The 27,876-nt window shown below is 48.7% G+C and overlaps 1 protein-coding gene across 1 annotated transcript in view; it reads left to right on the forward strand.

The window, feature by feature from the left end:
• Nucleotides 1-21,141, forward strand: part of LOC138529320 (phospholipase A2 inhibitor and Ly6/PLAUR domain-containing protein-like) — a 183,250-nt gene extending 162,109 nt beyond the window's left edge. The window contains exon 5 of the mRNA XM_069640824.1: nucleotides 16,282-21,141. Coding sequence (XP_069496925.1) covers nucleotides 16,282-16,403 — 122 coding nt within the window. The 3' untranslated portion in view covers nucleotides 16,404-21,141. The remainder of the gene's footprint in view (nucleotides 1-16,281) is intronic.
• Nucleotides 21,142-27,876: the final 6,735 nt, after the last annotated feature.

Raw genomic sequence — 27,876 nt, forward strand, 5'->3', positions numbered from 1 at the left:
ACATAGTGCGGCGCCCACAACAAAAGTAGGCGGAACACGGGGCGTAACACGTGGAATGGGGAACAAAGCGTGAAAATGTGGGCGTTACGGGGGAAGTTCAGGAGGCAAATGCGCGGAATGCCCACACGCGCGCCTACAACACGTATTCATGGAATCGAACAAGGAAAACGCATGCGCCAAAAAAGACGCGCTAATCCGGAAACACGTACGCCAGCAAGAAGCAGGCATACGTGGAGCCGCGCAGCATAAAAGTACGCGCAAACAACAAACAAGCTCAGACGCTATGATGAATATACCGTTCCTCGCAGCAGTGGTCGTGGGACACCGCAGGAGGAGGAGGATAGTCAGGGCCAGAATTTTTACACCCAGGACCAGCCTTTTTGAGATGACGGATGACCAGGTCAATTGGAAGGTACAGGTTTCCACCTCACATAATACTCGACCTGGTGAGGGAGTGGGAGGATGACCTCACATCACCCACCCTGTGCTCCCAAGCACTGAGCCCCTTGGAAAAGGTGCTCAATGTATTGCACTTCTTGGCCACTGGTTCATTTCAGCGGACAAGTGCCATAGTGGGGGGGCTGTCACAGGCCACGCAGTCACGCTGCCTGCACCAGGTGTTGGCCATCATGACTGCACGCCCATCAGTCCGCAGGCACATATACCTGCCCAGAACACCTGCAGAAAGGCAGGCTGCCATCCAGGATTTTTACAGGGTGGCACACTTCCCCAAAGTGCTAGGTGCCATTGATTGCACCCATGTGGCTCTACGTCCTCCCAGGGCAACTGAGCACATCTACAGAAACCGCAAGCACTGGCATTCCATCAATGTGCAGGTAGTATGTGATGCCAAGGGAATCATCACCTCAGTATATGCCAACTATCCAGGGTCCACCCATGACAGTTTCATTTACAGAATGTCAACCCTAAACCGGGACCTAGAAGCTGGGCAGCATGGCGGCACATGGCTGATTGGTGAGTATAAATGCCGCTGCACATGCATGCATGTCAGATACTGAGTAATGTCACAACCCCACTAATGATACCCATCATCACCTCCCCAGGGGACAGTGCCTACCCTCTGAGCACCCACATGATGACACCAATTCGGAACCCCACCACACCACCCGAGGTAAGATACAACACAGCCCATATTGCAACCCGGGGCATAGTGGAGCGCACATTCGGAGTGCTCAAGTCATGCTTCCGCTCCCTTGACCGCTCTGGTGGGCAGCTGCTATACGCGCCCCCAGTAGTGTGCAGGATCATAGTGGCAGCATGTGTCCTGAACAACGTTGCAACCCGCCGGGGCCTGTCGGTGGACATGGTGCTGCCCCCACTTCCCCAACCACATGCACGGCTGCTGCGCATGGGAGGGGAAGGGCACGTGGTGAGGCAGCCCATACGCAGCTGGTGGCTAATTACTTCACCTAGAATCACACCCCTGTGGAGTGCACACAGCCCTGGCACATACCAGTTGACAATCAATGATGATGACATAAGGGACAGTCAACTGTCACAACCATACCAGCCTGAGATTGGTCACCTGGAAGTGTTACATTGTGTGCATCCCTACCTACCGATAGACAACCAATGCTGTGTCACAAAAAGACACACATTTATGCTGCATGAATGACTAACCCCTTGCAAACTACAACATGAAAATAGCGCCATGTCACCCAACCCCTCCCCATCTCCGCCACCCAACACACCATGGCATGTCATGCAATGTGAAAGCAAACAAAGGAATGCACAACACATGACACAAGTGTCACAAAGTACACTCTCCCAAATGGAAAGAGTCCACAGACAATATGCTCCCAGTAATCAATAACAAACGGCACACATGACCAAATACTTACCAGCAACACAATACAGCAACACGCATGAAACATTGTCAAAATATGACAGTACAAACTCAAAGTAGTGCAAGTCTTACAACCTGAATAATCCAGCACATCGACCACTTCCAACTGCAGAGTGTTGCTGTCAGGCAAATGTGTCAGTGTACTGCATGCAACATGAACTGCATCTGCAAAGGAGACAGCCTTGTGAAGACATGAAGAAGGTACCTGCGAATATGGAGTAAGACGTGGATGCACAAGCACATATCAATACACCATGCACTGTTCAATACAAAAACAAACCCCACTAGGGATGTCCACACAGTTATGACTACAGACTGCCCACACAGCTCATGGGAGCCCAATGTCACTGTGTAAGTCACTGTCACTTGGTCACACCCTTTGCAAGCCCATGGAAACGGGAAGCAGGAGGGCTGTGTGTGTGTGTGTCAGGAACCCAAGCAACTAACCCAAACACAGGACAAGCCTGCATGTGCCAAGCCAGAATACACAGTGGATGCCCACGGGAGCCACACAAGGCAACACACTGTAAAAAAATAAAATAATCAAACATGGCCAAGTGGGGGACGGGGGGGCACCCAGGAGGTTCGAGGACAGGGTGCACACCAACACCCACCTGCGTGGATGTTGCGGAAAAAAAATACCTCAATGGGCTCATGGCCTGCACGCCTATGCTAGTGTGGGAGAAGTGCTGCTGTCGCTCTCATCACCCTCTGCTGCTGCATCAGGAGGTGGTGGTGCTATCGGAGGCAGCCCACGCAAAGCCCTGGTATGGTCCTCCATGGTAGCAAGCATGCGGGTGTGGAAGGTCTCGTTCTGGAGGATGATAGTACGGAGATCCCCATGCAGCACCTGACGGGTTGCCTGCATTTCTGCACGCATGACCTCCCGTGATGCCCGGATCTCCTCCCGAGTTGCCTGCAGCTCAGCTGAGAGTGAACGTGTGAGCTGCTCCAGCTGCTGTTCTGACCTTAAATTTCGGGAAGCCTCAAGTTCATCCAGAGTCTCCCTGAGGTTATGGAGTTCTACCCTTAGGGCTTCCCTGTGGCCCTGTGACTCTGTAGATATGGCTTCGCACAGAGTCTCCAGTGCCGCCCATCGGTCCCTGTTGGACGCCAACATGTCTTCCCTGTGTGATTGGCAAATGGAGTCTGTTGCCTGCTGTTGTTGCTCCATCTGCCTTTCAGGGGGAAGAATGGAAGTGGCCACCCTCTCCATTGCCTGAGCCATCATTTCAACCGATGCTCCCTGTTGGGCGGCTATAACGTAAATGGAGTTTTCCCATACAGTATTGCGTGGTGGCATACGGCCACCGCGTTGGCGGGCACCACACCTGTGTGGGGCAAGGTGATCTGCACCTTGCTGTGCTGGCACTGCCTGAGGCTGCAGAACTGCATTCCCCCTCCGATCTGCTGGCCCAGGAACAGGATCAGATGTTGTGGAGTGTGACCCTGCATCCGTAACCACCAAAGGCGGAGTTACCAACACTGACATCCCCATAGAGGGGTCTACCCCCGGTGCAGGTGGATCGGCCAGAACATCATCCCTGCCAGAAACACTCACCTGCAACGCCACATATGTTTCATCGTCCGATTCAGCACCTGAATCAAAGAGGTCTGCGGAGCCGCACCCAGAGACACCCCTGGACAGTATGGTCTGCAGTAAGATTGAGTTTTCACCCACCACCACACCACGCCCCCACTGGTGCCTGGTCGTGCCTGAGATTCCTCCTGGGTCTGCACCATCTCCTCAACCTCAACAACATCAAGTGCGTCATCACCTGCAAAAACATGAAAGACAACAAATGGAAATAGGCATGAGCACCATAGCACACACATAGGCCTTACAAGCCAGAGAACCAGTACATGAATTACACATGTCCCACATGACTATAACCCTGGCATGCATGCACTGTCAATGAGTTGGAAGAGGAGGCAAAAAGCAGACACTGAGGACACCAAGATGGAAAAGCAACACAGTTGCTGCATGCTGGGTAGCACTGGCATCACACATTAGCCTGTGAGTGTCATGTCCAATACACATACATGACACATGCCAGCACACAGATGGCATGTAGAATAGCCATGGTACATTTGACAAGTACAGCCATATGTCAGTGAATGAGTACTGTCACCCATCCATGTGAGATGGACATGATGAGATGAAAAATGCTACATAGTGTGACAAAATACGCATGTGCCACACACTGCAACACATCCAGTGTACAATAATACAGTGATGGCAGGCAGATGTACACATCATTGATTGGTCACTTCAACATGACAGGAAACAACTATCATGTACCATGAACAAAGTGAATGGCATGGATGATATAGTTAGAACTGATGAAGCCGGTAGAACAGATGAATGCGCCGAATCGAAGAATGCATGAGTGGAAGAACAGATAGCTATATAGCGAATAAGTGTGGAAATCAAAAGAATGAGTAAATCGGATGAGTGTATAGAATGGATGAACATGTTGAACTGATGAGTGTGTAGAGCGGACGGGTATGTAGAGTGGACGAGCGTGTAACACGGATGAGTGCGTAATATAGATGAATGTGAAGAACAGATGATTGTAAACCGAATGAGTGTGTAGAACAGATGAGTATGTGAAACGGATACGTTTGTAGAGCATGTGACGGCTCCAGGTCATATCTGCAGGTTTCCGCAGGAGAGGCAAGTAAAGCGCATGATTGTGCGGATAGCGGATGAACTCAGAAGTGCAGAGCGGATGAATGTATGGAGCAGATGAGTGCGTTGGAGCGGATGAGTCCATGGAGCAGATGAGTGCGTTGGAGCGGATGAGTGAGTTGGAGCGGATGGGTGCGCAGAGGGGGTGAGTGTGCAGAGGGGGTGAGTGCGCAGAGGGGGTGAGTGCGCAGAGGGGGTGAGTGCACAGAGGGGGTGAGTGCTCAGAGGGGATGAGTGCGTAACGCGGATGAGTGCGTAAACTTCAGAGAAGCGAGTAGAACGCAAGAATGCACAAACCGGATGAATGTGCAGAACGGATGAGCGAAAACAGGATGAGTGTGTAGAACAGATGAGTATTTGGAGCGGATGAGTATGTAGAGCCATCGAGTCTGGATAGTTGATGAATGTGGAAGTGCAGAGAGTGTGTTTATCGCCGGAACGGACGATTGTACAGACCTGGCGAATGTATGGAGTGAATGAGTGTAGGAAGCGGATGAGGGTATGGACCAGACGAGTGTAGGGAGTGGACGAGTGTAGGGAGTAAATGAGTAGGGAATGGATCAGTGTATGGAGCGGATGAGTGTATGGAGCGGATGAGTGCATGGAGCAGATGAGTGCCTGGAGCGATCGAGTGCCCAGAGTGAACTGGCGCGTCACGTAGAGACGACGAGTACGTAGAACGAACGAGCACTGACGCATCCGGTACTAATGAGTGTGTAGAATGGATGAGTATGTTGAGCTACTGAATGCGTAGAGCATGAAGCAGTCAGGAGTACATGCCTGGGGCCATCAAGAGTGCATGCCTGGGGCAGTCAAGAGTGCATGCGCGAGGCAGACAAGAGGGCATGCGTGGGGCGGACAAATGGACAGTGGTGAGGCAAACAAGAGCGCATGCGCTGAGCTGACTACACTTCGCAGGGCGGACCAGAGTGTATTGGACCAAACTGGGGTGCATAGAATGGATAGGTGTGCACGGTACGGACTTGAAAGCATAGAATTGCGTGATATACATAGTATGGTCTAGAATGCAGAGAACGTTTGAAAGAGCACACAAATCTTCATATCACACCACCACGCTTACTCTCTCCTTTACATCACCACTCAACTAGAACACAGAGATACTATGACACCATTCGGTATAACTGTTCTCATACCAACATCCGCCACTCACTCCACATCATTCGATGTTGACACTGCTGGTCTCACTCCCTCCAGCCAGGCGTTCTCCTCAGGCCTAACGCAGCCGCAGCCGTTCTGGATAAAACCTGCCTGAACGAACACATTCTCCTGATCTCTCAACCACCACACCTACCGCTAAGAAGCAGCTAATACACGGATATCGCATGTGCTGCACACATACCCGGTGCTCACATGCACCTTTTGACTCTCTCTACTCTCTCTACTGATCTGAACTTCGGTTCCCAAAGGCGTTCAACCTACCAGCGCCTTCAGACCATACCAATGGTATATAAGACGCTATATAAATGCAAAATAACATAACATAACATTCAAACAGGCACCAAAAATGTATGTGAGCAGGCCAATACTCAATCAGCCTCAATGGTCTAATCATTCACATAACAAGGTAACAAATGTGGGCCAATGTGGGGTGTAATCAATGACATAAGCATGTCACATATGTGGCATTAGAGCCGATAAATGCGTTGCAAAAATGGGAGAATTTAAACGATCAGCCTGAATGAAGACTGAAAAAATCAGAACAATGTTGTTGCAAGATGACAGTTCAAGGGCAACTGCAGTAATGTGGCACTAATTGGCTACTGTGGGCAGAAGGGATACTGTCATACCCAACTCCAAGGCCGGTGAATGTTTCGGAGGAAGCACATGGGTGACCCATACCACTCAGGAGTACACACCCTCACCTGGCACTCAATCAGAACCCGTCACCCAAACAACATACACATGGATTACACACACATGCATGGGCACTCACCGGACAATGCGTCGTAATCTGGTAGGTCTCCCACTCCTTGGATCTGTTCCTTTGTGACGAAGGTTCCAGCAACAGACTCATGTTCAGTGAGTTGGTTGTCCTCTGGTGGAGACCCACCGCCAGTCACCAGAGTAGAGGCATGATTTGAGGCCAGCTTGTTCTTTGCTCTGCGTTTTAGGTCATTCCACCGCTTGTAGCAATCATCAGCTGTGCACCTCACAAATCCAAGGGCACTAATGATGTCCGCGATGGTCTGCCAGTGTGCCCTACGTTGACCAGGTGTGGTCTTGCACCCTGCAGTCACCACCATTTTGCGGCTATGTGCTGACACATAGGCCACAAGTGCATCAGGTTCGGCATCATTAAAGCTAAGCTTCCTTGACGTGCCAGAGTGTGTAGCCATGTCTGGGGTCTCAGCCTGTAGTGCCAGAGCACACTTCTTCTTCTTTTTCAAAGGTGGTGCGGATCCTGAGTGGCTTACGCTGCTCTGGTCAGTAGGGGCAGAAGCGCAGGTAGACTGGGTACTAGGAGTGTGCGAATGCACAATGACCATAGGTCTTTGTGCAGGCATTGGCTGCAGGGTGATGTTGGCAGGGCCAACGTCGGTTTGATGGACCTGGACTGACACTGTCCCGGCTGGGAGACTCAGAGCTGGGGTGGATAGAGCTGCAGCTGCCCCTGCAGCCTCCACACCCTGCCCATTTGGGGCAGTAGATGACATTGCTGCCCCAGATCCATGTGGCCTGGTGACAGCAACTTGCACCGCCACACGTGGCTTAGACTTGTTGACCTGGAAGTCAGCCTGGGAGTCATCCTGTGCCGGTTCAGGTGCCAAAATGGGCCGGTCCAACAAGGGCTGAGCTGGGATGGTGTCAGCTACGTTTCCCACAACCATGGGGGGGGGGCATGGGTGTCCCTGATTGGTCCTCCACGCACGGGGTCTATAGGGCACCCTGCAAATCCTGGCCACGTCCCCTACCGCGCCCACCACGCCCACCTTTTGGAGGTCGGCCACCTTTGCCTCCCTTACCGCTTGGTTGCCTCCCAACCATGGCACTGATGTTCTTGTGTGTATGGGAGTTGCAGTAAACTATTGTCCTGGGCAATTGGGGGTGAAAGGGGTAGGGTACTAGATGGAATTCGTACCCTAGTGCTCTAGCAAGGCTGTCTGTGACCCCTGGGGGAAGATGACGGGTCACGCAACGCACAGGCACCCCAAAAACAAAAATGAACGTGCACGCACCCCTCGTGGAGCACGGGCGTTGAAAAATGAACTTGCACTATGCTGTGGCACCCAGAAACACAAACATAAGCGTACGCGTAATACATGCAGCCTACAATGACCTCTGAAGGGGTACGCGACACACGGGGCAAGCACAGTTGGTAAATACGTGCGCGACTCACCGTATGCCTGGAAAAATAACATGAAAAATACGCGCGTGTGCGCGTTGGCAACACTCCCGCCAAAAGAAGAATTGTACGCTGTCTGAGGAAACAGGACAAAAGAAGAATTGAACGCTGTTTGAGGAAAAAGGCCAAAAGAAGAATTGAACGCTGTCAGAGGTAACAGGGAGTACGAACTTGAACCGTTGTGAAGTTATCGCGTGTGAACCGACAAGAAGTACAAAATTCACCCACTCGCTCTCCATGAAAAGCATGTACAAGAAAATGGTGTCCTACACGTACCTTTTAAACAGGCCCACACGTACAACGTCACTTACGCGTGTACACGGTAAGGCCCTTTCCTCCAATTACACGAGATGAAACTCGGACGTGCAGTTTTTGCACGTGTACAATGAACATGCACCCGTGTTGAGGGAAACGCCCTTGCGCGTCACGTCACAGACGCGCTTATGCGCTAAGGGCCTTTGGTCCAATGAATTTGCATACGTGCTGTGTCTTCACGTGCAGATTCACTATGCACCCGTGTTGTGGGCAACGCCCACGCGCGTAACATCACAGACGCGCTTACGCGCTAAGGGCCTTTCCTCAGATTTCACGCTGACGTGCACTTTTTTCACGTGCCAAATCACTCCGTATCAAGCTGGCCACGCGTAAACACACGGAAGACCAGGCTCCTGCCCTGAAGGCCATTTTCCTGCCACCCACAGCCCTGAGCACGCTCACACCTGCCATCTGCTGCTGCCTGACTGCCTGCTGCCCACGTGCCCTGCTATTTGCTGCCTGCACGTCAGCCAGGCGTGCAGTTGCTGTGACCACCCCTGCTGGAACTGAAGACTCCCGACTGGGATACCATCGCTCCAAAGCCCAGCCCCAGGACCCAGTTGCCCACCCAAATCTGCCTCTGGGCTTGCCATGTCGTGCACAACTCCATCTGACACCACTGGCAACCCCCAGCCAGAGAGGCAGAGGGCCACCAGCTTCAGTGCCAGGGAAGTTGGTGTCCTGCTGGAGCAAGTCCTGGGGCAGCATGATGCCCTCTTTGGAAGTTTGCGTGCCGACTATGAAGGATGGACGAGGATCTGGATGGACATCGTGACTGCCATCAACGAGGAGGGGGTGGCAGTCCGCAACATCAAACATGTCAAGAAGCGCTGGGAGGACTTCAGGTCCAGGACCCTCGACAAGGCCCAGCACCTCTTGAAGGCAGCAGATGCCAAGTGGCGCCGGGGCCAGCTGTCAGACCACCAAATGAGGGTCCTGGAACACATACGCCCAGCGCTCCACGTCCAGGTCCTTGAGAGTCAGACCCGTCTGGAGTTGAGCGGTAAGTGTACATGCATACTGATTGGACGCTGTGCGTGTTGTGGTGTGATGGTAGTGTGCAGGTTGCACATGTGTTTTTGTAGGGCCATGTATGGATGTGTATGTACAGGGGTGTGAGGCTGACACATGTGAGTCCTCTCATGTGTGAGACACATCGATGGTGTATGTGTTGGTAATTATGCTGGCCAAATGCAGGTGTGGTGTCACACATGGATGGTGGTTCCTGCTGCATGTATCTGCACTGTGTACATGTGCATGTGTGTGTATTTGACAAGTGTGCAACTGTGATGAAACATGGATGCATGTGACACTGACATGTAGAAGGCAGATTGCCAAATGTGACATGGATGGGGATGTCATCACTGCAACAGTTTGTGGAGATGTACACATGCATGTAGGTATTGTGGTGTGTGTGCATGTGTTGTGCACTCCCCGTGTTTCATGTGATGTCAGGCTCACCTTCGGCTGCTCGTGCTGTTGTTTGTGTATGGATGGTGCTGCCTGGTGCAATATTGCTGTTGAATTGCTCATGTGTGTGAGTTGAAATGACGTGTGTTGGGGAGTGTGATGCCATGTCTGAAGTTTGACACTGCCACTCATGTACAACTGTCATGTGTGTATCAGTCCATTGTACAGTCCATTGTACAGTGCCCTGATGCCTGTGTTCTATCGCACCCTGTATGCATCATCAACTGATGAAGAGGGCAGAGAGGGTGCTGTGGAGCAAAGTGGCAGGGATCGCACCACCAGCTGGAGACGCAAGGCCCGGCTCCCCTCCCAGATTGTCATCTCGTCGGGGAGTGAGGAGTCTGGTGCCGCGTCCCAGGTCGCAGCTGCCGAGGGTAGGTCCAAGAGGCAGAGGTCGGAGATGGACTCCTCGGCAGCAGTAGGGGCAGCTGAGACCCCACAGGGTCCGACGGAGGAAGATGGCATGGAGTCATCCAGGTTGGTGGGGGGTTTGGTGGAGGAGGAGGCCGTGGAAGGGACACACACAAGGTCTGGAGGTGGGGATTCCACTGGTGCTAGAGGTGCAGTGCAGGGGCAGGGACAGGAGGCAGCACAGGCCGCCGCGGAGGTGCCTGTGTGTAATCCTGTCCCTGATCCTGTGACTGCATCATCCGACACCAGCAGGGATGCCTACGTCCAGACCCGTTTTCAGGGAGGGGATGAGCACACAACAACTGGCCTTCCTCTCCCTGCGGACGTGGCTATCCGGGACCAGGTTGAGCCTGTCCTGGCTGGGATAGCGTTGCGTCAACGGGGCATGCAAGGTGACCTGTAGTGTTTTCGCGAAGACACTGCATGTCATCTCGGATGCCTCTTTGACCGCGTTGACCTACTGGGACGGGTCACCAGTGCTGGATTCCTCCGTGTGATGGACCTTCTTGCGACTCCCTCCTCACCTGAACCCCCTAGGCGCCAGTCGTCCTCCATGCCATCTTCCCACCCATGTATCACCTGGGTACCCTGTGGAGCTGCCTCTGACCCAGTGGCCAGGCTGGTGGAGGACACATCCCTGCCACAGTCGGGAGTCGGACGTCCAGCAGGGGTGGCCACCACGACAACTGCACCCCAGCCAGAGGAGGACGTGCAGGCAGCAAGCGCAGGGGCACAGGCACAGCAGCAGCAGCAACATGGTGGGAGCCATGATGGCTCGGGGCCATCGACATCGGAGGGGCAGGCATCGGCCAGAGGGCAGGAGGACCCAGGATTACAAGTGTCTTCCGTGTGGCAGCGGTTGGGCCACGCCATAGATGCGGAGCGGCAGCGAGTGGAAGAGGCATGGCTCACAATGGTCAGGGCAGAGAACTCCATGCAGAGGGCACTGAGGCGCGCCGAGTGCCTCGAGGCAATTCGCAGGGATTTGGAGGTCAACATGTCATCATCCCTGCGAACCCTCGGGCCATGGAAGAGGACCGCCTCCAGGACATTGAGCGGGAGTTCAATGATGCCCTGGCTCGTGTTCCTTTGATTTGGGGTGATTGGACTATGCCCCACACATTTGTATATAGTTTTTTTCTTAGGTATTTTCTTAGGTAGGTTTCATTTCTTTAGTTGGGCTCATGGACCCTTGACAATGGATTGTACATAGTTGGACAATGGATTTATTTGAACTTTTCATTTGGATTTGAACATGGATTAATGAATTTTTCTTTTTGACAATGGATTGTACATAGTTGTACAATTGGTTAATTTGAACTTTTTCTTTGGATTTCACCATGGATTGATGGATTTTTCTTTTTACGTTTCCTTTGGATTTGCTTTGGTGGAGGGAGAGCTTGGACTATTTTTCTTTTGGATTTCTTTGGATTGGTTATACTTTTCATTTACTCATCTTTTGGACATGCTTTTCATTTCATGTTTGCTATTTTTTTATGCTTTCATTTCATGGCTTTATTTTTGTCTGTAATACATTTTGATATTTTACTCCCATGTGTGTGATTCGCTCATTGGGTTCATGCATGTGAAAATGTGGGTTTACACAATCAATGCCAAACATTGTGTGTGTGTGAGGGACATGTTTTGATGTACATAGTTGACTTTTGGTTTGTGTCTTTAGATGGCATGTCAGTTTGGGGTGAATTAGGAAATCACTGTGTCTCAAGAATGGGGTGGCATGCTGTGGTATTTTGGTGTAGAAGTGGGCCATGATTGTGCATCTTCATGTCATGTAGGGGGGACATGAGTGGGGGCCTGCTAGCAGGTGCCCCTCACTGCTAGGGGGTGGGGGTGCAGGGGAACATGAGTGGGAGCCTGCTGGCAGGTGCCCCTCACTGCTGGGGGGTGGGGGTGCAGGGGAACATGAGTGGGACATGAGTGGGGGCCTGCTGGCAGGTGCCCCTCACTACTGGGGGGTGGGGGTGCAGGGCGACATGAGTGGGAGTCTGCTGGCAGGTGCCCCTCACTGCTGGGGGGTGGGGGTGCAGGGGAACATGAGTGGGGGCCTTCTGGCAGGTGCCCCTCACTGCTGGGGGGTGGGGGTGCAGGGGAACATGAGTGGGGGCCTGCTGGCAGGTGCCCCTCACTGCTGGGGGGTGGAGGTGCAGGGGAACATGAGTGGAACATGAGTGGGGGCCTCCTGGCAGGTGCCCCTCACTGCTGGGGGGTGGGGGTGCAGGGGAACATGAGTGGGACATGAGTGAAGGCTTACTGGCAGGTGCCCCTCAATGCTGGGGGGTGGGGGTGCAGGGGAACATGAGTGAGACATGTGTGGGGGCCTGCTGGCAGGTGCCCCTCACTGTTGGGGGTGGGGGTGCAGGGGAACATGAGTGGGAGCCTGCTGGCAGGTGCCCTCACTGCTGGGGGGTGGGAGTGCAGGGGAACATGAGTGGGACATGAGTGGGGGCCTGCTGGCAGGTGCCCCTCACTGCTGGGGTGTGGAGGTGCAGGGGGACATGAGTTGGTGATCACTAGTGCAAGGTGACACGTGGCCTGGCTGGGGGGCATGGCCATGGTGGATGGGCTGCCTGCAGGGGCCGTGGAGGGGGTAGAGGGCACACCTGGGAGGACCCACATTGCCAATTCACGTGTGGGACTCCCTGCGCACCCCCGAAATCCACGTACCCCGCCCGCACAGGGCCTACCGCATGTGAAACTCCCCACGAACCCCCCAAATACACATAGCCTGCTCGCACAGGGCCTACCGCGTGTGAAACTCCCCGTGAACCCCCCAAATACACGTAGCCTGCTCGCACAGGGCCTACCGCGTGTGAGACTCCCCGCAAACCCCAGTAATACACATGCCCCGCTCGGCCAAGGTCTATTGCGTGTGAAACTCCCCGCGAACCCCAGTAATACACGTACCCCGTTCGCACAGGGCCTACCGCGTATGATAATTCCAGAGCACCCCAGGAATACACATACCCCGCTCGCACAGGCCCTACCGTGTGTGAAACTCCCCGCGAACCCCTCAAATACACGTAGCCTGCTCGCACAGGGCCTACCGTGTGTGAAACTCCCTGCAAACCCCCCAAATACACGTAGCCTGCTCGCACAGGGCCTACCGCGTGTGATATTCCCTGCGAACCCCAGTAATACACGTGCCCCGCTCGGCCAAGGCCTATCGCGTGTGAAACTCCCCGCGTACACCCCAAATACACATACCCCGCTCACGCAGGCCCTACCGCTTGTGATAATTCCAGCGCACCCCAGGAATACACGTTCCCCGCTCGGTGTTTGCTGTGTAGCGGCCCTGTTAGCTGGTCCAGGGTTAGCGCAGCCCTTTGTGCTGGATTGGGGATTTTGATAGCTTTTCCTTGCGCGAGGGGCATTATTGGGGGCGTAACTGGCGCTGCGGGACGTTCTCTGCCCCAGGGCTCTTTTTGCATTGGGAATTCCATGAATATGCGGTGTGCCAGAATGCTGTTTAGTGCACACGGCTGGCTCATGCAGGCGCACGATCCCTCTCTGCGCTGCTTGCGTGAGCTGCCTCTGCGCTGAAATCTATGAATTACCCCGTCTATTGTAAAACTATATCAGCTGACATGCAGACAATTATGCAGGTTTATTTACACAACGTAAATGGAGGTGTCTTCCATGAGTTTGTTGATAAGTAACCATTGTTGTAGTGATATGTTCAATATCTGCAAAGCCGCAGGGACTGACTAAAACTGCTGTGCCTTACATGCAGACATTTTGATAGGTGTATGTATGTGCATATTGTGGGGAATGGTTATAGGAAATCGGCTATAAATAATGCATTTTTTATTGCTATCAATCAGGGTCTGTTAATTTTAAGGAGAGCAATGGCATGGAAGGTCAATAGACAGAGACCCATATCGGTAACAGGCGAAGATGAGCTATTCAGGCCTTTTTCATTGTCGCTAGTGATGATCTACAACATACCCATTGGGAACCAGATATTTCGTATGTATTTCATGTCTCTTATTTACTGGAAAGAGTATTAAAGCTCTTCTGGTCATTGGGCTTGCAATATGGGAGACCGATTAATTCATACCAACCGTAATACAAGTATGCAGGTTTTCTGAGAACAGATTTGGAGTAAGAGTACTTTTATTTTTCATGATTCCATAAAGTATTGTACTTAAATAATAATGGTTGATTTTTGTGTGCTTTACAGAGGGCCTGAAATAGGGATTATGCAGATTGGGTGTTGAAATATACGCCTGAAATAAGAAATTCTTTGGATATAAATTGAATGAATTAAAAAGCAGTGATAAAAAGGAATATCTGTGTCCTACGTTGGGATCATGAGTGGAGAGGTTGAAGTAATATGCAAGTTCCTTTAGATTTTGGTCAGACCTTTCGCAGGTTAATTGTTGAAAGTCTGGGAGATGTAAGACATTGTCAGTCACATGACAGCCCAGACACTGAAAGGTGGGAGAAGATAGAAAATTGGCTGTTAAAAGTCGGGCTGCCTTCTGAACTACTGGTAGGAGTGGGACAGTGACAAAATCCTGACAGGCTTCATTGGGCTCCGTGTAGCAGGAACCAAACGTTTCATATAATTAGATCACATTCATAACAGATAACATGGTCGTAGAGAGAATGCACATATGGTCAAATTAAGCTTAGAGGGGGTGGGATCTGACGGGTTATAACCGAATTACAAAGAGCGCAGTGAACACAGAAGAATGCCTTGGGGGCATATGATCGAATTGCAAATGGTGCAGACATTAGAGCCTAGTATAGTAGCCTCTTGGCTGAGCACCTATGGAAACATGCTTGGTCTGACACGCTTTTCCTCCATCTGCAACAAAACAATGAGGACCATGGAAGTTTGGAATTGTGACTTCAATTATTAACCAGTCCATGAGGCAATCCAGTTTGTGGTCAGTGCTATAGACAGTGTCTATGTGGTAAGGGGGTGGACAGGAGGGTGGGAACTTCAAGGGCTCATTAGGTGGATATTCCAGGATCACAGCGGTGGTGCTGAGAAAGGGGTCACAGTGGATTAGAGATAACAGATCCCACCAGGGTCACATTTGAGTCAGATGTGCAAATGATTTGGAACAGATGTGACAGATACATTGAAGGGCAGCTAACAGCTTCCTGCAGGGAGCCAGCTCCAGGGTCAATCTGATTGTAGATATGAACATTTCATGGGCCGATGATAAGTATATCACTTTGGGGCTGATTCACAAAAAATGCACTTTGTCTGTGCACGTTTTGGGATGCACGATGTATACCAGCAACCACATCCAAATAGCACAGGCGAGTTGATTCACAAGGATTCCAATATGCATCAGGTGCATTTCCCCCCTTTTTCACTTAGTGTGCTAAGTTTACCTGACTCACACAAATCAAGCAAATCACTAGGCTGTATTCCTAGAAGGCCAACGTAACATGACAAGGGACCAAGGTAAGCACTTTTAAACTTTTTTTTACCTGAAAGTGGTGTCAAATTGTAGTTAAAGCTAACCACTTTTGGGGTAGAAATGTTAGAACAGGTGCAAATTGATACACGGACAAGTGCCTTGGTATTGATTTGGGAATTTGAATGTTCCACCGGGTCTGTCCTTCAATTGGATTGCCAGGCTATGGTGCCACTCGACCAAACACACCAATTGTTCAAATGAAACAAGGTTCATCCACTTACCACCCACTAAGTTGCATTTGTGCGGTGTGTGCACAGATTGCACATATGCATATTTATGTTCATCTGCAACCAGCCATACATGCCGGAATTCACTGTTGGTGAATTAGGCACTGTTTTTGGCACTCCCAATGTGTACATTTGTCACCACATAAATACATTTGTATCCACAAAAATGTTTGCAAATCGAGCCCGTGGTGTGGGGTTGAAGGATCAGCCGGGTCCTTGCTATCACTGTAAGCTAGACTGCTAGCAGCTTGGCGACTCACTTCAGAGGTATAAGTGTAACTTGCAGGTCAATGTTTCCAATCTCTACATGGTCCAATCAGTAGTTCCATCTTCGGACGTTTGTAAATCAGTTCTGCAAGTTAAGTGCCAAAAGCGGTGCTAACTATTGTCTGCGGTAATAATGAACAATATTTTCATACTGTTTATCAGGAGGTATGCATCATTATAATTATTTATTATCACTATTCTCTGTGCAGGCTCAAGTGCTAGTACCATGACCATTTTACGTGGCTGCAGCACTGAAGCTTTCTGCGCGTATGGGAACTTCTCAAGTTCAATGGCAGACGTTACCACGGTATGCACAAATGGTGCCACCTAACTGGAGACTTATCTCCTCTCGCCAGCTGTCACCGAATTCCTCCTGCAGAATATCCACTCTTACCTTGATTGGAAGAAACCACCTATGACAACCCCAACATGCCATCCTTATCTGTTCCCACTGTCTGCATTGTGATTGTGTTCTGTCTGCTAACATTGGAACTTAGTTGTGCCCAGTGGCTGCATTGTGATTGTATTCTGTCTGCTAACATTTGAATTTATCTGTGCCCAGTCTTTGCATTGTGATTTCATTCTGTCTGCTAACATTTGAACTTAGGTCTGCCCAGTGGCTTCATTGTGATTTCATTCTGTCCTGCTAAAAATCGAACTTAGCTGTGCCCAGTGGCTGCAATATGATTTAATTCTGTCGCTAACATTGGAACTTAGCTGTGCCCAGTGTCTGCATTGTGATTTCATTCTGTCTGCTAACATTTGACCTTAGCTGTGCCCAGTGGCTGCATTGTGATTTCATTCTGTCCTCCTAAACATCTAACTTAGCGGTGCCCAGTGGCCGCATTGTGATTTCATTCAGTCCTGCTAAAGTTGAATTTACCTGTGTGCACTACCCTCTGCCTCCCTCCCCTCACTTATGCCCCCATCCTCCCTGTGCTCCAATAATTCAGACTGGTAATTATCCTCCTCACCACTGAAGCTAGTTATGTCACTATCTAGTTCTCCTATCTTCTCCAACTGCTTCGCTATCTCCTATCCCTCTCCTATCGCTAAATCTAGCCGAATTAAACTTAAGAAGGACATACTGGGCTCAAACCCAGACCTTCCTATTGCAGACACCTATGTCACGGCTTCTGCCAGAGAGACTCTCACTGACATCCTTGTCTTCGTTAACGCACCTGAACTATGGATGCGCTACATGGTTGGCTTTCTCTCTCCTATCGCCTCTTCCCCCATTAATGATGGCACTCTCTGGGAGGTTCTTCTTGACCTCTTTGCCATTTCCAGAGTCATCATTAATGTCTATTTCAATGGAACCATCATGGTTCAGGGTCCTCAACCTAACCTTCTTCTCTTTGACAGGCTCCTCCCTCGCCTCTCTAACCTTACCTCTCCCTCTGGCCAGGCTCCTTTGCCCTACGTGCCTACTTCCTCCTCTGCACAAACTCCCTTGCCCACTGTGCCTTCCTCCTCCTCTGCACAGGTTCCCTTGCCCTCTGTGCCTTCCTCCTCCTCTGCACAGGCTCGCTTGCCCACTGTGCCTTCCTCCTCCTCTGCACAGGCTCCCTTGCCCTCTGTGCCTTCCTCCTCCTCTGCACAGGCTCCCTTGCCCACTGTGCCTTCCTCCTCCTATGCACAGGCACCCTTGCCTTGCACAACCATCTCGGCTCCCTTGTCGGCCTTGGCTCCTCCACCATCCTCCACTATCCCTTTGGCCCTCTTGCCACCCTCGAGGGGGGTCCACTGTCCCCTGTGCCCCACTGTGGAAGACCTGCAAAGATGGCAAGCTACTCCACATTGCCACGCTCAACACTCGCTAGGCTGTCAAACATCTGCAACCTCCTGGAACTCATGGATCTTGATGTGCTCGCCATCACAGAGACATGGTTCAAGGACAGCTCTGTCACAAGCTTTGACACACTCCTCCCTGAAGGCTACAAAATCCGCACAGGCCAAAGAAGACAGGTCGTGGAGTGGCACTGATCTTCCCAGAATGGATACTTGTGTCCATCATACCAACTCAGGCCTACTCCTCCTTCGAGTGGCTAGTCTGCAGGCTCTCACTCTCTCCTAAATCTCCTTATGGTCACCTTCTGTCGGCCACCAGGACAGTCCACTCTCTTCCACTCAGAATGGGCTGACCTGGCCTCCACTCTACTTTCTTCCTTCTCTCAACTCCTCCTGATGGGTGATCTCAACATCCATCTGGACTCTCCTGACTCCTTTCTGCAACCTATGCGACTCTCTCTCGCTCTCTATCCTACCCTCTCGCTCCCCGCACACTCCGGGCCACACTTTGGATGCTCTCATCTCTACTGACATCCTTCACTCTAACCCTCTCAGTACCTCTCTCAACACACCTGAAGCTCTCCTCTTGTAGTGGCACACCCGGCACGACCACTCGATTTTAAAGTCACCAGACCTATGAAAAAAGTGACAGTGGCCGCCTTTGCCTCCACCTACTGTCCTCCTCCCATTCCTGCGGCTGACTCCCACCCTGACACAGCCCTCACTAAACTCAATCTCTCTATCTCCAACACTCTTCATACTCTTGCCCCTGTCATGAGGGTCTGACTGAAGCCTTCCAAAAAGTGCAACTCTTGGTACGACTCTGATCTGGCTGCCCTTAAGCGCAAGTGTAGGGCAGCTGAGCGGAAATGGAATTTGTCGGGCGGACCATCTGACAAACTGGCCTGCCGCCTCCTTCAAAGGCAATATCGACTCTGCATCCGCTACAAGAAAGGAGTCTTTATTCAAGGCCGCATCTCTGCGGCATCAAGCAACACTGCCGAACTTTTCAAAGTCTGTAAGGAATTGGCCAATCCTGCAGCAACCTCTTCTTCTGTCACACCCACCCAGGACCTTTGCTCGGCCCTGGCTGCACACTTCATCACAAAAACCCAAGACATCCTTTCCTTCTTCTCTCCCACACCATAGCATACACCAACACCGGAGCCTCCCTTGACCCCCCTCAACTTCCCGCCTATTCTCTCTTACCCGTCACACCTGATGAGGTCGCCAGACAAGTCTGATCTATGAAGGCTTCATCCAAACAGGTGGACCCCTGCCCCTCCAAAACCATTATGGACAATATTGACTCCCTCGCCCCAGCCTTGGCTGATCTCTGCAATCTCTCCTTTTCCACTGGAGTTTTCCCAACTGCTCTTAAGTACTCCCTTGTGCGCCCTCTTCTCAAGAAACTGTCTGCCGACCCCTCCATTCCAACAAACTACCGGCCTATCTCTATCACTCCTTTCCTGGGCAAACCCCTGCAGAAGTTGGCTATCTCTCAGCTGACCCTCCATACGGAATCTATTGGTTGCTTCCATGACCATCAATCTAGCCTTAGGGCATCCAGAGGCATTGAAACTGCTCTTCTGAACACCCATGAAGACCTGCTCTCAAACCTTGACACTAACACTCCCTCTGTCCTCATTCTCCTCTGCCTTTGACATGGGTAACCACAACATCCTGATCGTACGCCTCTGTGACACCCTGGGAATCACAGATCAGGCTCTGGCATGGTTTGCCTTTCTCTCCGACCGCCCAACCCAGCTGGAACCCAGAGCCTTTCTCTCGACTATCACTTTCTCAACCTCCAGCATTCCGCAGGGATCTAACCTTCCCCCCTGGTTCTTCAATGTCTATATGGCTACCTTGGCATGTGTGATTGCCACGTTCACCTCTAACTTCCAGTGTTATACTGATGACACACAACTATCTTTCAAGCTCCCCTCAGCCGCCTCCTCTTCCTCCCTTATATCTGACTGCATGTCTGCGATTCAGTCAAGGTGTGCTGCACACAACCTTTGCCTCAATGCCAGTAAGACTGAGATTGTTCGCATTGGGACCCCTGCTCCCGCCTTCCCAATTTCGCTCTGGCCGGCCTCCCTTGGCCCTGTGCCCGCACCCACCTGCAAAGCTAAAAACCTTGGGGTCATCTTCGACCCACTCTATCCTTTTCCTCTCACATTTCGGACATCTCAAAAAAGTCCAACTATCAGCTACACCTCCTTAGAGGGCACTCTACCTTTTCTCACTTTCCCCCAGCTGCTCACTGTCTCCAGATCCCTGGTTCTCTCTAGGCTGGAATATTACAATGGCCTCTTCCTCAACCTCCCTGCTTCGGCTCTTCACCCTCTGCAACTCATACAGAACAGAACCGTGAGACTTATCCTTGGCCTCAAGACCATGGACTGCATCTCTCCAGTGCTGAAATCCCTCCACTGGTGCCCCGTGGCTGCAAGGATCAAGCTAAGACCCTCTGTGTTGTCCACAAGGCTTTCTGGGGCCTGGGACCTACCCATCTGCAACAATGCCTACCTAAATACTGTCCCTCCCGAGCCCTTCGCTTATCTACCTCCGACCTTCTGCAAGTGAGCCGGTTCTCCAAGCAGAGATTTGGAGGGAGATCTTTATCCTCAGCAGGGGCCTCCCTCTGGAATATCCTCCCTGCCGCCCTCCGTCTTGAGCCTGATCTCCTTAATTTTTGGAAACTCCTCAAGACTTTCTTCTTCTCCACTTCCCTCTCTCGCCCTCTACCCTGCTAACCTATCCCTCTGCTCTTTCCCTCTCTTCCCTCCTTTTTCCATACAGCTTGCCGACTGGCCGCCTGGTGCACCTCAGAGTCTCACAGGTCCCTGGCACTCCCGCCTCACCATCACTGCACTTGAGAAATTATCCAAGACAGTTGCTCTCTCTGCACTTACCCCAGTCTCCACTGACTGGTGCACTTGGACGCCCCCACCCCCAGGACTTGTCACCTCCTCCTAAACCTCCCCCTCAGTAACCACCTGTGCACTTGCATGACCTGAATGCACCTTGCTGGAAGATCATTTGCACTTGGAAAAACTGCAGCATCGTCGTCAGACCTATTTGCTGTTATATCAACTGTTAACTGTAGTATATGCATTTACTCTGCCTGTGCAGACTATTATCGTTGCAGAATTTCAAGGGCTCTGAACGACTGTTGTCTTTTCCCCTTGTTCCCGCCCTCCTTGAGTGCTTTGAAACACTTGCCTTGTGTATAGGCGCTTCATAAATAAAAATTACCATCCTCTTCACAATCTCCGAAGTTTCATATGTTTTCTCATGGCAGAATTCTCAGCCTATTACTGAAGATCAAGTTATTTGGTCATACAATGTCATTGAAGCCAGAGAAGGCCATTTTTTACAGATCTTGTGCAAATCCCTTCGTTTTATACTAAGTACAAATAGCAAATGTGTCTGCTTATAGTTGACCAGAGTGCAGTTTCCATAGTAAATGTGCTAAACTACAAGCAGAAATGTTCACACACGGGCACTCGCCTCCCTTTGACGTTCTTCCTTCTTCCAGTCTCTGCATGGACCTTCTTTTGCTAAAGCTATTTTTTTTTCCAGGGGAAGGGAGTGTGAGTACTTCAAAAATCTCTCAACGACCCGTTTTTCAGTAGTTTAGTCTTAGTTCATGCTTAGGCCCTGATTTTGATCAGTGTGGTATTAGCGAGGAATGTGTGTGCTTTGTTGGTGGGCGTGTTTGCAAGTTTTCTTTTAAGACATGTTTTCCAATGGTATTGGAGTTGGTAAATAACAGCACTCTCTCTGTATTGCTCGACCTTTAGAGACAGGGATCCTCGGTTACTAGCAATGTATCCAATTGTTGCTGTGATCACTTTAACAAACCAATTTTTTTGCAGTTACCAACCAAACAGTGCACTTATTTTTGAAGGAATTCTCCTCCAATCAAAGGCTGTCTTTGATCCGACAATGGGCGAGCTTTCAACTGGGTTGTGTTTTTTTTTAATTTTTATTTTCATTTATTTGCATTTATCAAATCAATGATTTGGCAAAATGTTCTTAAATGGTTTATTCCGTTTCTTCTTCCTTTCTTCTTTTCTTTCTTATTTTAAGACCTGTTGCTTTCTTTTCTTTAGTTGGTTCCTTGGGCCTATCCTGTTACAATTTCCTTTCTCACAAATCATGGGCATGGTAAGTTTTTGTCTGCGGCTTGTTTAGAGCATTCATCCAAGGCTGCCCTTAACATTTTTGTGGTTGCTAGAGACCATGATGTTTTAGAACCACTCAAAAGACGACTCCACCACACCTCTTCTTCAAACAGAAGACTTGGTTTAAATAGGGGTCCAAGGAAGGCCCTTCTCCATTTGAAGGTCGATGGGCTGCTCAAAAGGAGATGTTTCACCGATTCTTTTTCTAATTCGTCTTTGCATAGGCGGAAGTGGTTTGTTGTCCATAGGCCCCTAATGGGCCGAATTTCATTTGCAGGCAGCAAGTTTAATTTAGCCCTTAGGAAGATCAGACGCAGAGCTTTGTCCGGGAACCTTCTCACGATTTCGATGGTAGAATGCAGTTTAGTAGCGTGAGAAGGTAAGTGGGCCAATAGTTTGTTTTTCTCGGCTAAAGCTTGTGTCTCAATCCAATCTGCCTGGGCTATTTTGCGTCTGATTTTTGTTAGGTTTTGGATCAGGACCTCCTCCGAGCATGCGATGTTCATCAAACAAGCTTTTTGTTTCGTGACCCATGTTGTTAAAGCCTTACAGTTTCCGTTCTCCATTTACTTTTTTATCAAGTTGTACAAGGGGGGGGATTCAGAAATTAATACTTTCCTGTAGAGAGCCATTTCTCCGGCGTATTTTACTGCTTTCAAAGAGAGTACGCCCAGTTCTCTTGGGATGGCCGAAATAGATGTCGAGTTAGGGAATTTGAGAATCTTCCGCCAAAAATAACCGTCTAGTTTTTGCCATATAGTTGATGGAATCGTGGGCATTGCTTCACCTCCATATACCAGACTCGGGACAACTTTTCCTTTGTAAAATTTTAAAACTGGTAGCAGCGAGAAACGACCGTATTTTCTGTCTAATACGAGGGCCTTTGTCATTAGTTTCCACGTCTTTTCCCACAGATGGTTTTGCATTGTTCTTTCACATTTAGTGCTGTCCACCATCACGCCCAGGTATTTAAAGTTTTTGACGACCTCGATAGAGGAATTTTCAATATGCCAGCTTGGGTTCTTCCCCTTCCTTTTCGAAGTTTTTTCCATGATCAAGATTTTCGTTTTCTCCTTGTTTATCTCCAGGTCGTTCTTTGTTATATATGAGGCCAAGTTGTCCAGTTGTCTTTCGAGGCCAATTGCCGTCTGGTCGAGACGGATAATGTCATCCCCATAGAGTAGGCGTCCCAGTGCTGTTTGACCAATTTTAGTTCTTATTTGGCTGGCGCTCTCTTTAAAGTCAACTAGGAATGCAATAAACACAGCTGGGGCGAGAGGGCAGCCCTGCTTTACTCCTCTATAGGTTGGTATCTCCTTAGAAAGTAGGCCTTTTGGTTCAGCTTGACTCTCATTGTAGTCCCGGTGTGCAAGGCTTTGATTGGCTTGAGTAGGGCTTTTGGACATTTCCAGTGGGCCAGTTTCGACCATAGCCTCTCCCTGTCGATTTGGTCGAACGCCTGGGTGAGGTCTATGAATGCCAGGAAGACCTTTCCTGCACCTTCCACGGTTTTGTTTTTTATGACACTGAGGATCATAATATTCCCTGTGGTACCGGAGCTCTTCACGAAGCCAGCTTGGAAGGGGTGGTTACACTGGGCGTTTTTTTCCCATGTTTGAAAGTTCTTTTGAAGTAACGATCCATAGATCTTTCCAATCGTGTCTAAGAGTGCAATGGGGTGGTAGTCCCGGCGCCGCCCTGTCACCTTTTTTGTAAATTGGGGCTACCACTGAGGAGGTCCAGGACTTTGGAATAGATTGTGAGAGACCACAGTTTTGGAAGACTTGACCGATAAAGGAAGCCCATTCCGCCGGATGGTTTTTCAGATCGATGATAGTGATTCCATCGGGGCCTGGAGCTCTGGAGGATTTCAGTCTCTTTATGGCTGTCTCGATGTCTTTTATGTCTGAGAAGTCTTCCCAGTTGATGTCAGCGGGAGTCTCTTCAAAGACTGGGCCCTTCGCGGAGGGAGGCTGGAAAATGGCAGAAAAATTGGTTTTCCAGGTGTCCTCACCGACACAATTTAATGCAATTGGGGTTTGAGTTTTGCCAGTGTTTTTTATCAGTTGCCAGATGCTCCAAGGTTTTTGTCTGTCAATTTTCTAAGCATTTCTTCGGCGTCTTGCTGGTATGGAGAGCACCGATGGAATCTCAACCACGATTTGTATCTCTTTTGCTCGTCCAGGTAGGTTTTCTTGGCACTGCTAGAATTTATGCTTCGCGGCTGCCTCTTTAGTTTCCTCAGGTTTCGCCGCTTCTGTACCAACTCCTTGTCTTATTCATGGAGAGGTCGAGGGGTATCCCTTCTAGTTTTCCGTGAGTTTGAGTAATACAGAAGTAAAAGTGGTTGGAAGTCCATGGAGGATGTGAGACCATCATCCTGCCTGGAGAGCTGCGTGGCGTAGTTTTTTTAAAGTTCTCTTATCCTTTCCGCCGTTAGTCTGAGGCGATTTCCTTGCAATGTGGTCTCTGTTTCTTCAGGCATGTGAAGAGACGGGCAGCACTTAGTGGGCCACACGATTTTCAGGATATTGTGGTCACTGGACACTGTCCGTATAACTTCAAAGGATGTGATCCGGATAAGCGTTTCTTCAGATGTAAAAATGCAGTCAATTGTCCTGTTTTGTGAGCCTCTTTCCCATGTTGGAATATGGTTAGTTGGAGGGAGAGACTCCTCGATATTGTGTAGATTTCTGGAGTTCATGAGTGATTGCCATAGCTGCCTGCAGGATTCTGCCTGGAGTTTCGAGCGAGTTGGGTTGAAAGTTGGCACACTTTTACAAATGTAGAACTCCAGCATTTGGTGCAGGGGAGTGGGTGGGGTTGCTGCAAATATGCAGCACCAACAATTGATGTTCTACATTTGCTGATATTTAGCTTCGAACATTTGACACTCCGGAATGGCACTCGGAGTGTTGTTTATCCCTCTGCAAATGTGGGTCTACAAGCACCAGAGTGTAAAGTGACATAAGCTTAACAGTCAGGCCCAATTGAACAGCCAATACCTGACAAGTGACAACTTGAGATCTCTGTAAACTGTTCTGCTTTGAAGATGTTAAGGTAGACCCCAAAAGAGCCTGTCATCCAGTGACCTGACTGATCCACATTAACAATATGTGTTCTACCTGTCCAACCAAGAAGACATCATAGAAATGCAATAGCTACTTTTGAACAGCTTATTTTCCTTCAGTTTTTGGTTTCTTGTATGCAATACATACTGAGCAGCCATTCATGAGCAGTATGGGATTTTGGCTTCCTAATGCAGATGTGCAGATGACAGTTAAAAATGTTTACATGAGGATAATAATCACAGCCCCGCTTGCAACCCTGATGAAGTGGTCAGCTCTGCAGGCTCGCCTAATGGGGATGGAATCATATTTCTAAAATGAATTGTAGGTGGCCTCAGTCCACTCATGTGTCCTTTTTAGACATTTACCCTCTTCTATGTGTAATACAAATATTGGGATGAACAGACAACCCCCGCTCTACCTACAGAATATAATCACTCCTTTGAGCCCTCTATGCCTTATTATAACATTGGTGATAATGCCTGTGTTTAACACCTGCCAAATTATAAGTCATGAAGTGTTTACTGCTTTGCACTAGTCCTGGTAACAGCATCTGCAATAAATACAGCCTAATCCTGAGTACACATTCCACATTGAGATTCCCCAAATTGGTACTATCCCCCTAGAGCTGGAGGCAAACATTGGAAAAGCCCCACAGAGTAGAATATGTCTGTGCTTTCAGTAAAGGTATGTGCTAGAGCATGCCTTTAACCTAAGGAACAAACATCTGCACCCAGAGATGTATTTAACCCTTAATTGTTGGCTGTAGAATTGGTGTATGGGTCGCAGATTTAACAACAGAACCTCTTATGAAAAATGATCCACCAGTATTAATCACAATAGTGCATCTGACTTTATCTTAATAAGGGAATAATTGTCCTATTTTTAAGTTGTTCAACTGATTTGCATCATATGTACAGTGAAGTGGATTCTTAGTACTGAAGTTCAAGAGAATAAATCCCTTGTGATTTTGCTTTAGGGAAGAAAGAATGTTCCCCCCTTGGACCAAATTCCCAAATTGTCCTGGAAATCATGTGTATTTTGGAACATGTGCAAACAGCTTTTCTGCATGAACAATTACATGTAAGTAAAACATTTGGAAAGGTTAACATTTCACTACAGTCTGCTTATGCAATACCAATTAATTCCAAATATTAACGTGTTTGAGGTGTTACTTTAAAAGTCCATAAACCTGCAACATAAATTTTTTAAATGTTGGAATTAGTTAACATGCTTTGCTCTCCAGAAGTACAAGTTAATAATTAATAATTTAGTAAATCACCAAATGTATTCTAGATTATAAAAAAAAATCCAAAAACAGAATAACAAACACAAATCCCTTGTACAAACACCTGTTTCCGATGTGAATCAAGCTAAAGCTTTAAAGCGTACATTGAGTAAAATGTAAGTAAGAATCAATCTTATGCATCATAATCATCCATGACTAAAATACCACCTCAAAGATCACAGTCTAGCAGTCTATTTCAGCTTACTGCAGCCTAATAGTGGGTGATAAATAATTGTGAAAAGACCATGCAAACACAATTCAATTCTAAGAGTATTTACAACTTTTAAGCTGAAAGCTAATTTTAAGAGGATTAAAAAAATGTAATTGTTAGTTAAAACATTCTCCTTTTTTAAACTTGGTCTTTGTTTTAAGTGTTTGTAAGGACTATTTAGCTAAACACATCTTTTATATTTTAGGAGGTTTAACAAGTTAAAAATGGCAGTTAAACTATTCTCTTTTTAAAAAATGTGTGTTGGTTTAAAGAGTTAGTTAGGATGTATTGATGTATTTTGAAATTGGGATTTTTAATTAAATACAGTAGTTCTTAGGTATATTGGCAAAATACTACAATTAAAGGAAAGTGTTTTGGGAATTCTAAAGATATAGTATTATGCATTTCTTAGTTCTTTTGAAAAGGTGGGCATGTTTGTTAAATGGTTTTACAAGATCGTAAGGATGGATTTACATTCAAACACTGGGAAAAATGCTTACAGAAAAGTAAGTGAAAAACATGCTAGTTAAATCATACCAAAAAACATTTGTGATGTTTTAAGACATTTTTGAGTAGTTCAGACTGCATTTATGATGGTGTTAAAAACACTGTAGTGTTTTTCAAAATAATTTTGCCCTTTTAGGGGCACTTTTAAACTCATTGTACATAGTTAAAACTTCAGAACCTTTTATGGATGTGTAGTGAAGTTGGTTGATAATATGAACAAGTTTAAAGATCTGAAAAACCTCTAGAACATTAATTATTGTATTAAAATAAACGTGCAGGCTTCGTGGGTCATTTTGCCCCTTGTAAATCTTTTGTAGGTCCTCTTAAAAACATTATAACGTTTGCTTAAACTCCTTTTACTCCAGCAAATGCGACTGCCTAGATGTCAGGTTTTCCCAACACCCTTTTCAGGATGCCAAGAGTGAAGGAGGTCCTAATGGGAGTGAGGAACTTAAAAAGTGAAGATGGAAGCAATACACTCAGAAGCAGAATCAACAGCTTGGATACTAGGTTTCAACTATTGAAGTGCAGGGTGGGAATGGACAATCCCTTAATGGTTTATGGAAGAATGTGTTTAGGTCCCTCTCTTGTACCACCTCCACTATGGCCCAATTACTCACAATTCACACAGAGAAGAATTTCTTGTAATACATCCTCTTTAATTATTAAATAAAACATTATTGCATTGCCTTAAACGAATCATACAAGAAATGTGTATCAACAAACACATGCTATATTTTGTG

The sequence above is a fragment of the Ambystoma mexicanum genome, chromosome 1q (assembly GCF_040938575.1).
Source record: "Ambystoma mexicanum isolate Mex_15411 chromosome 1q, UKY_AmexF1_1, whole genome shotgun sequence".
NCBI lineage: Eukaryota > Metazoa > Chordata > Amphibia > Caudata > Ambystomatidae > Ambystoma > Ambystoma mexicanum.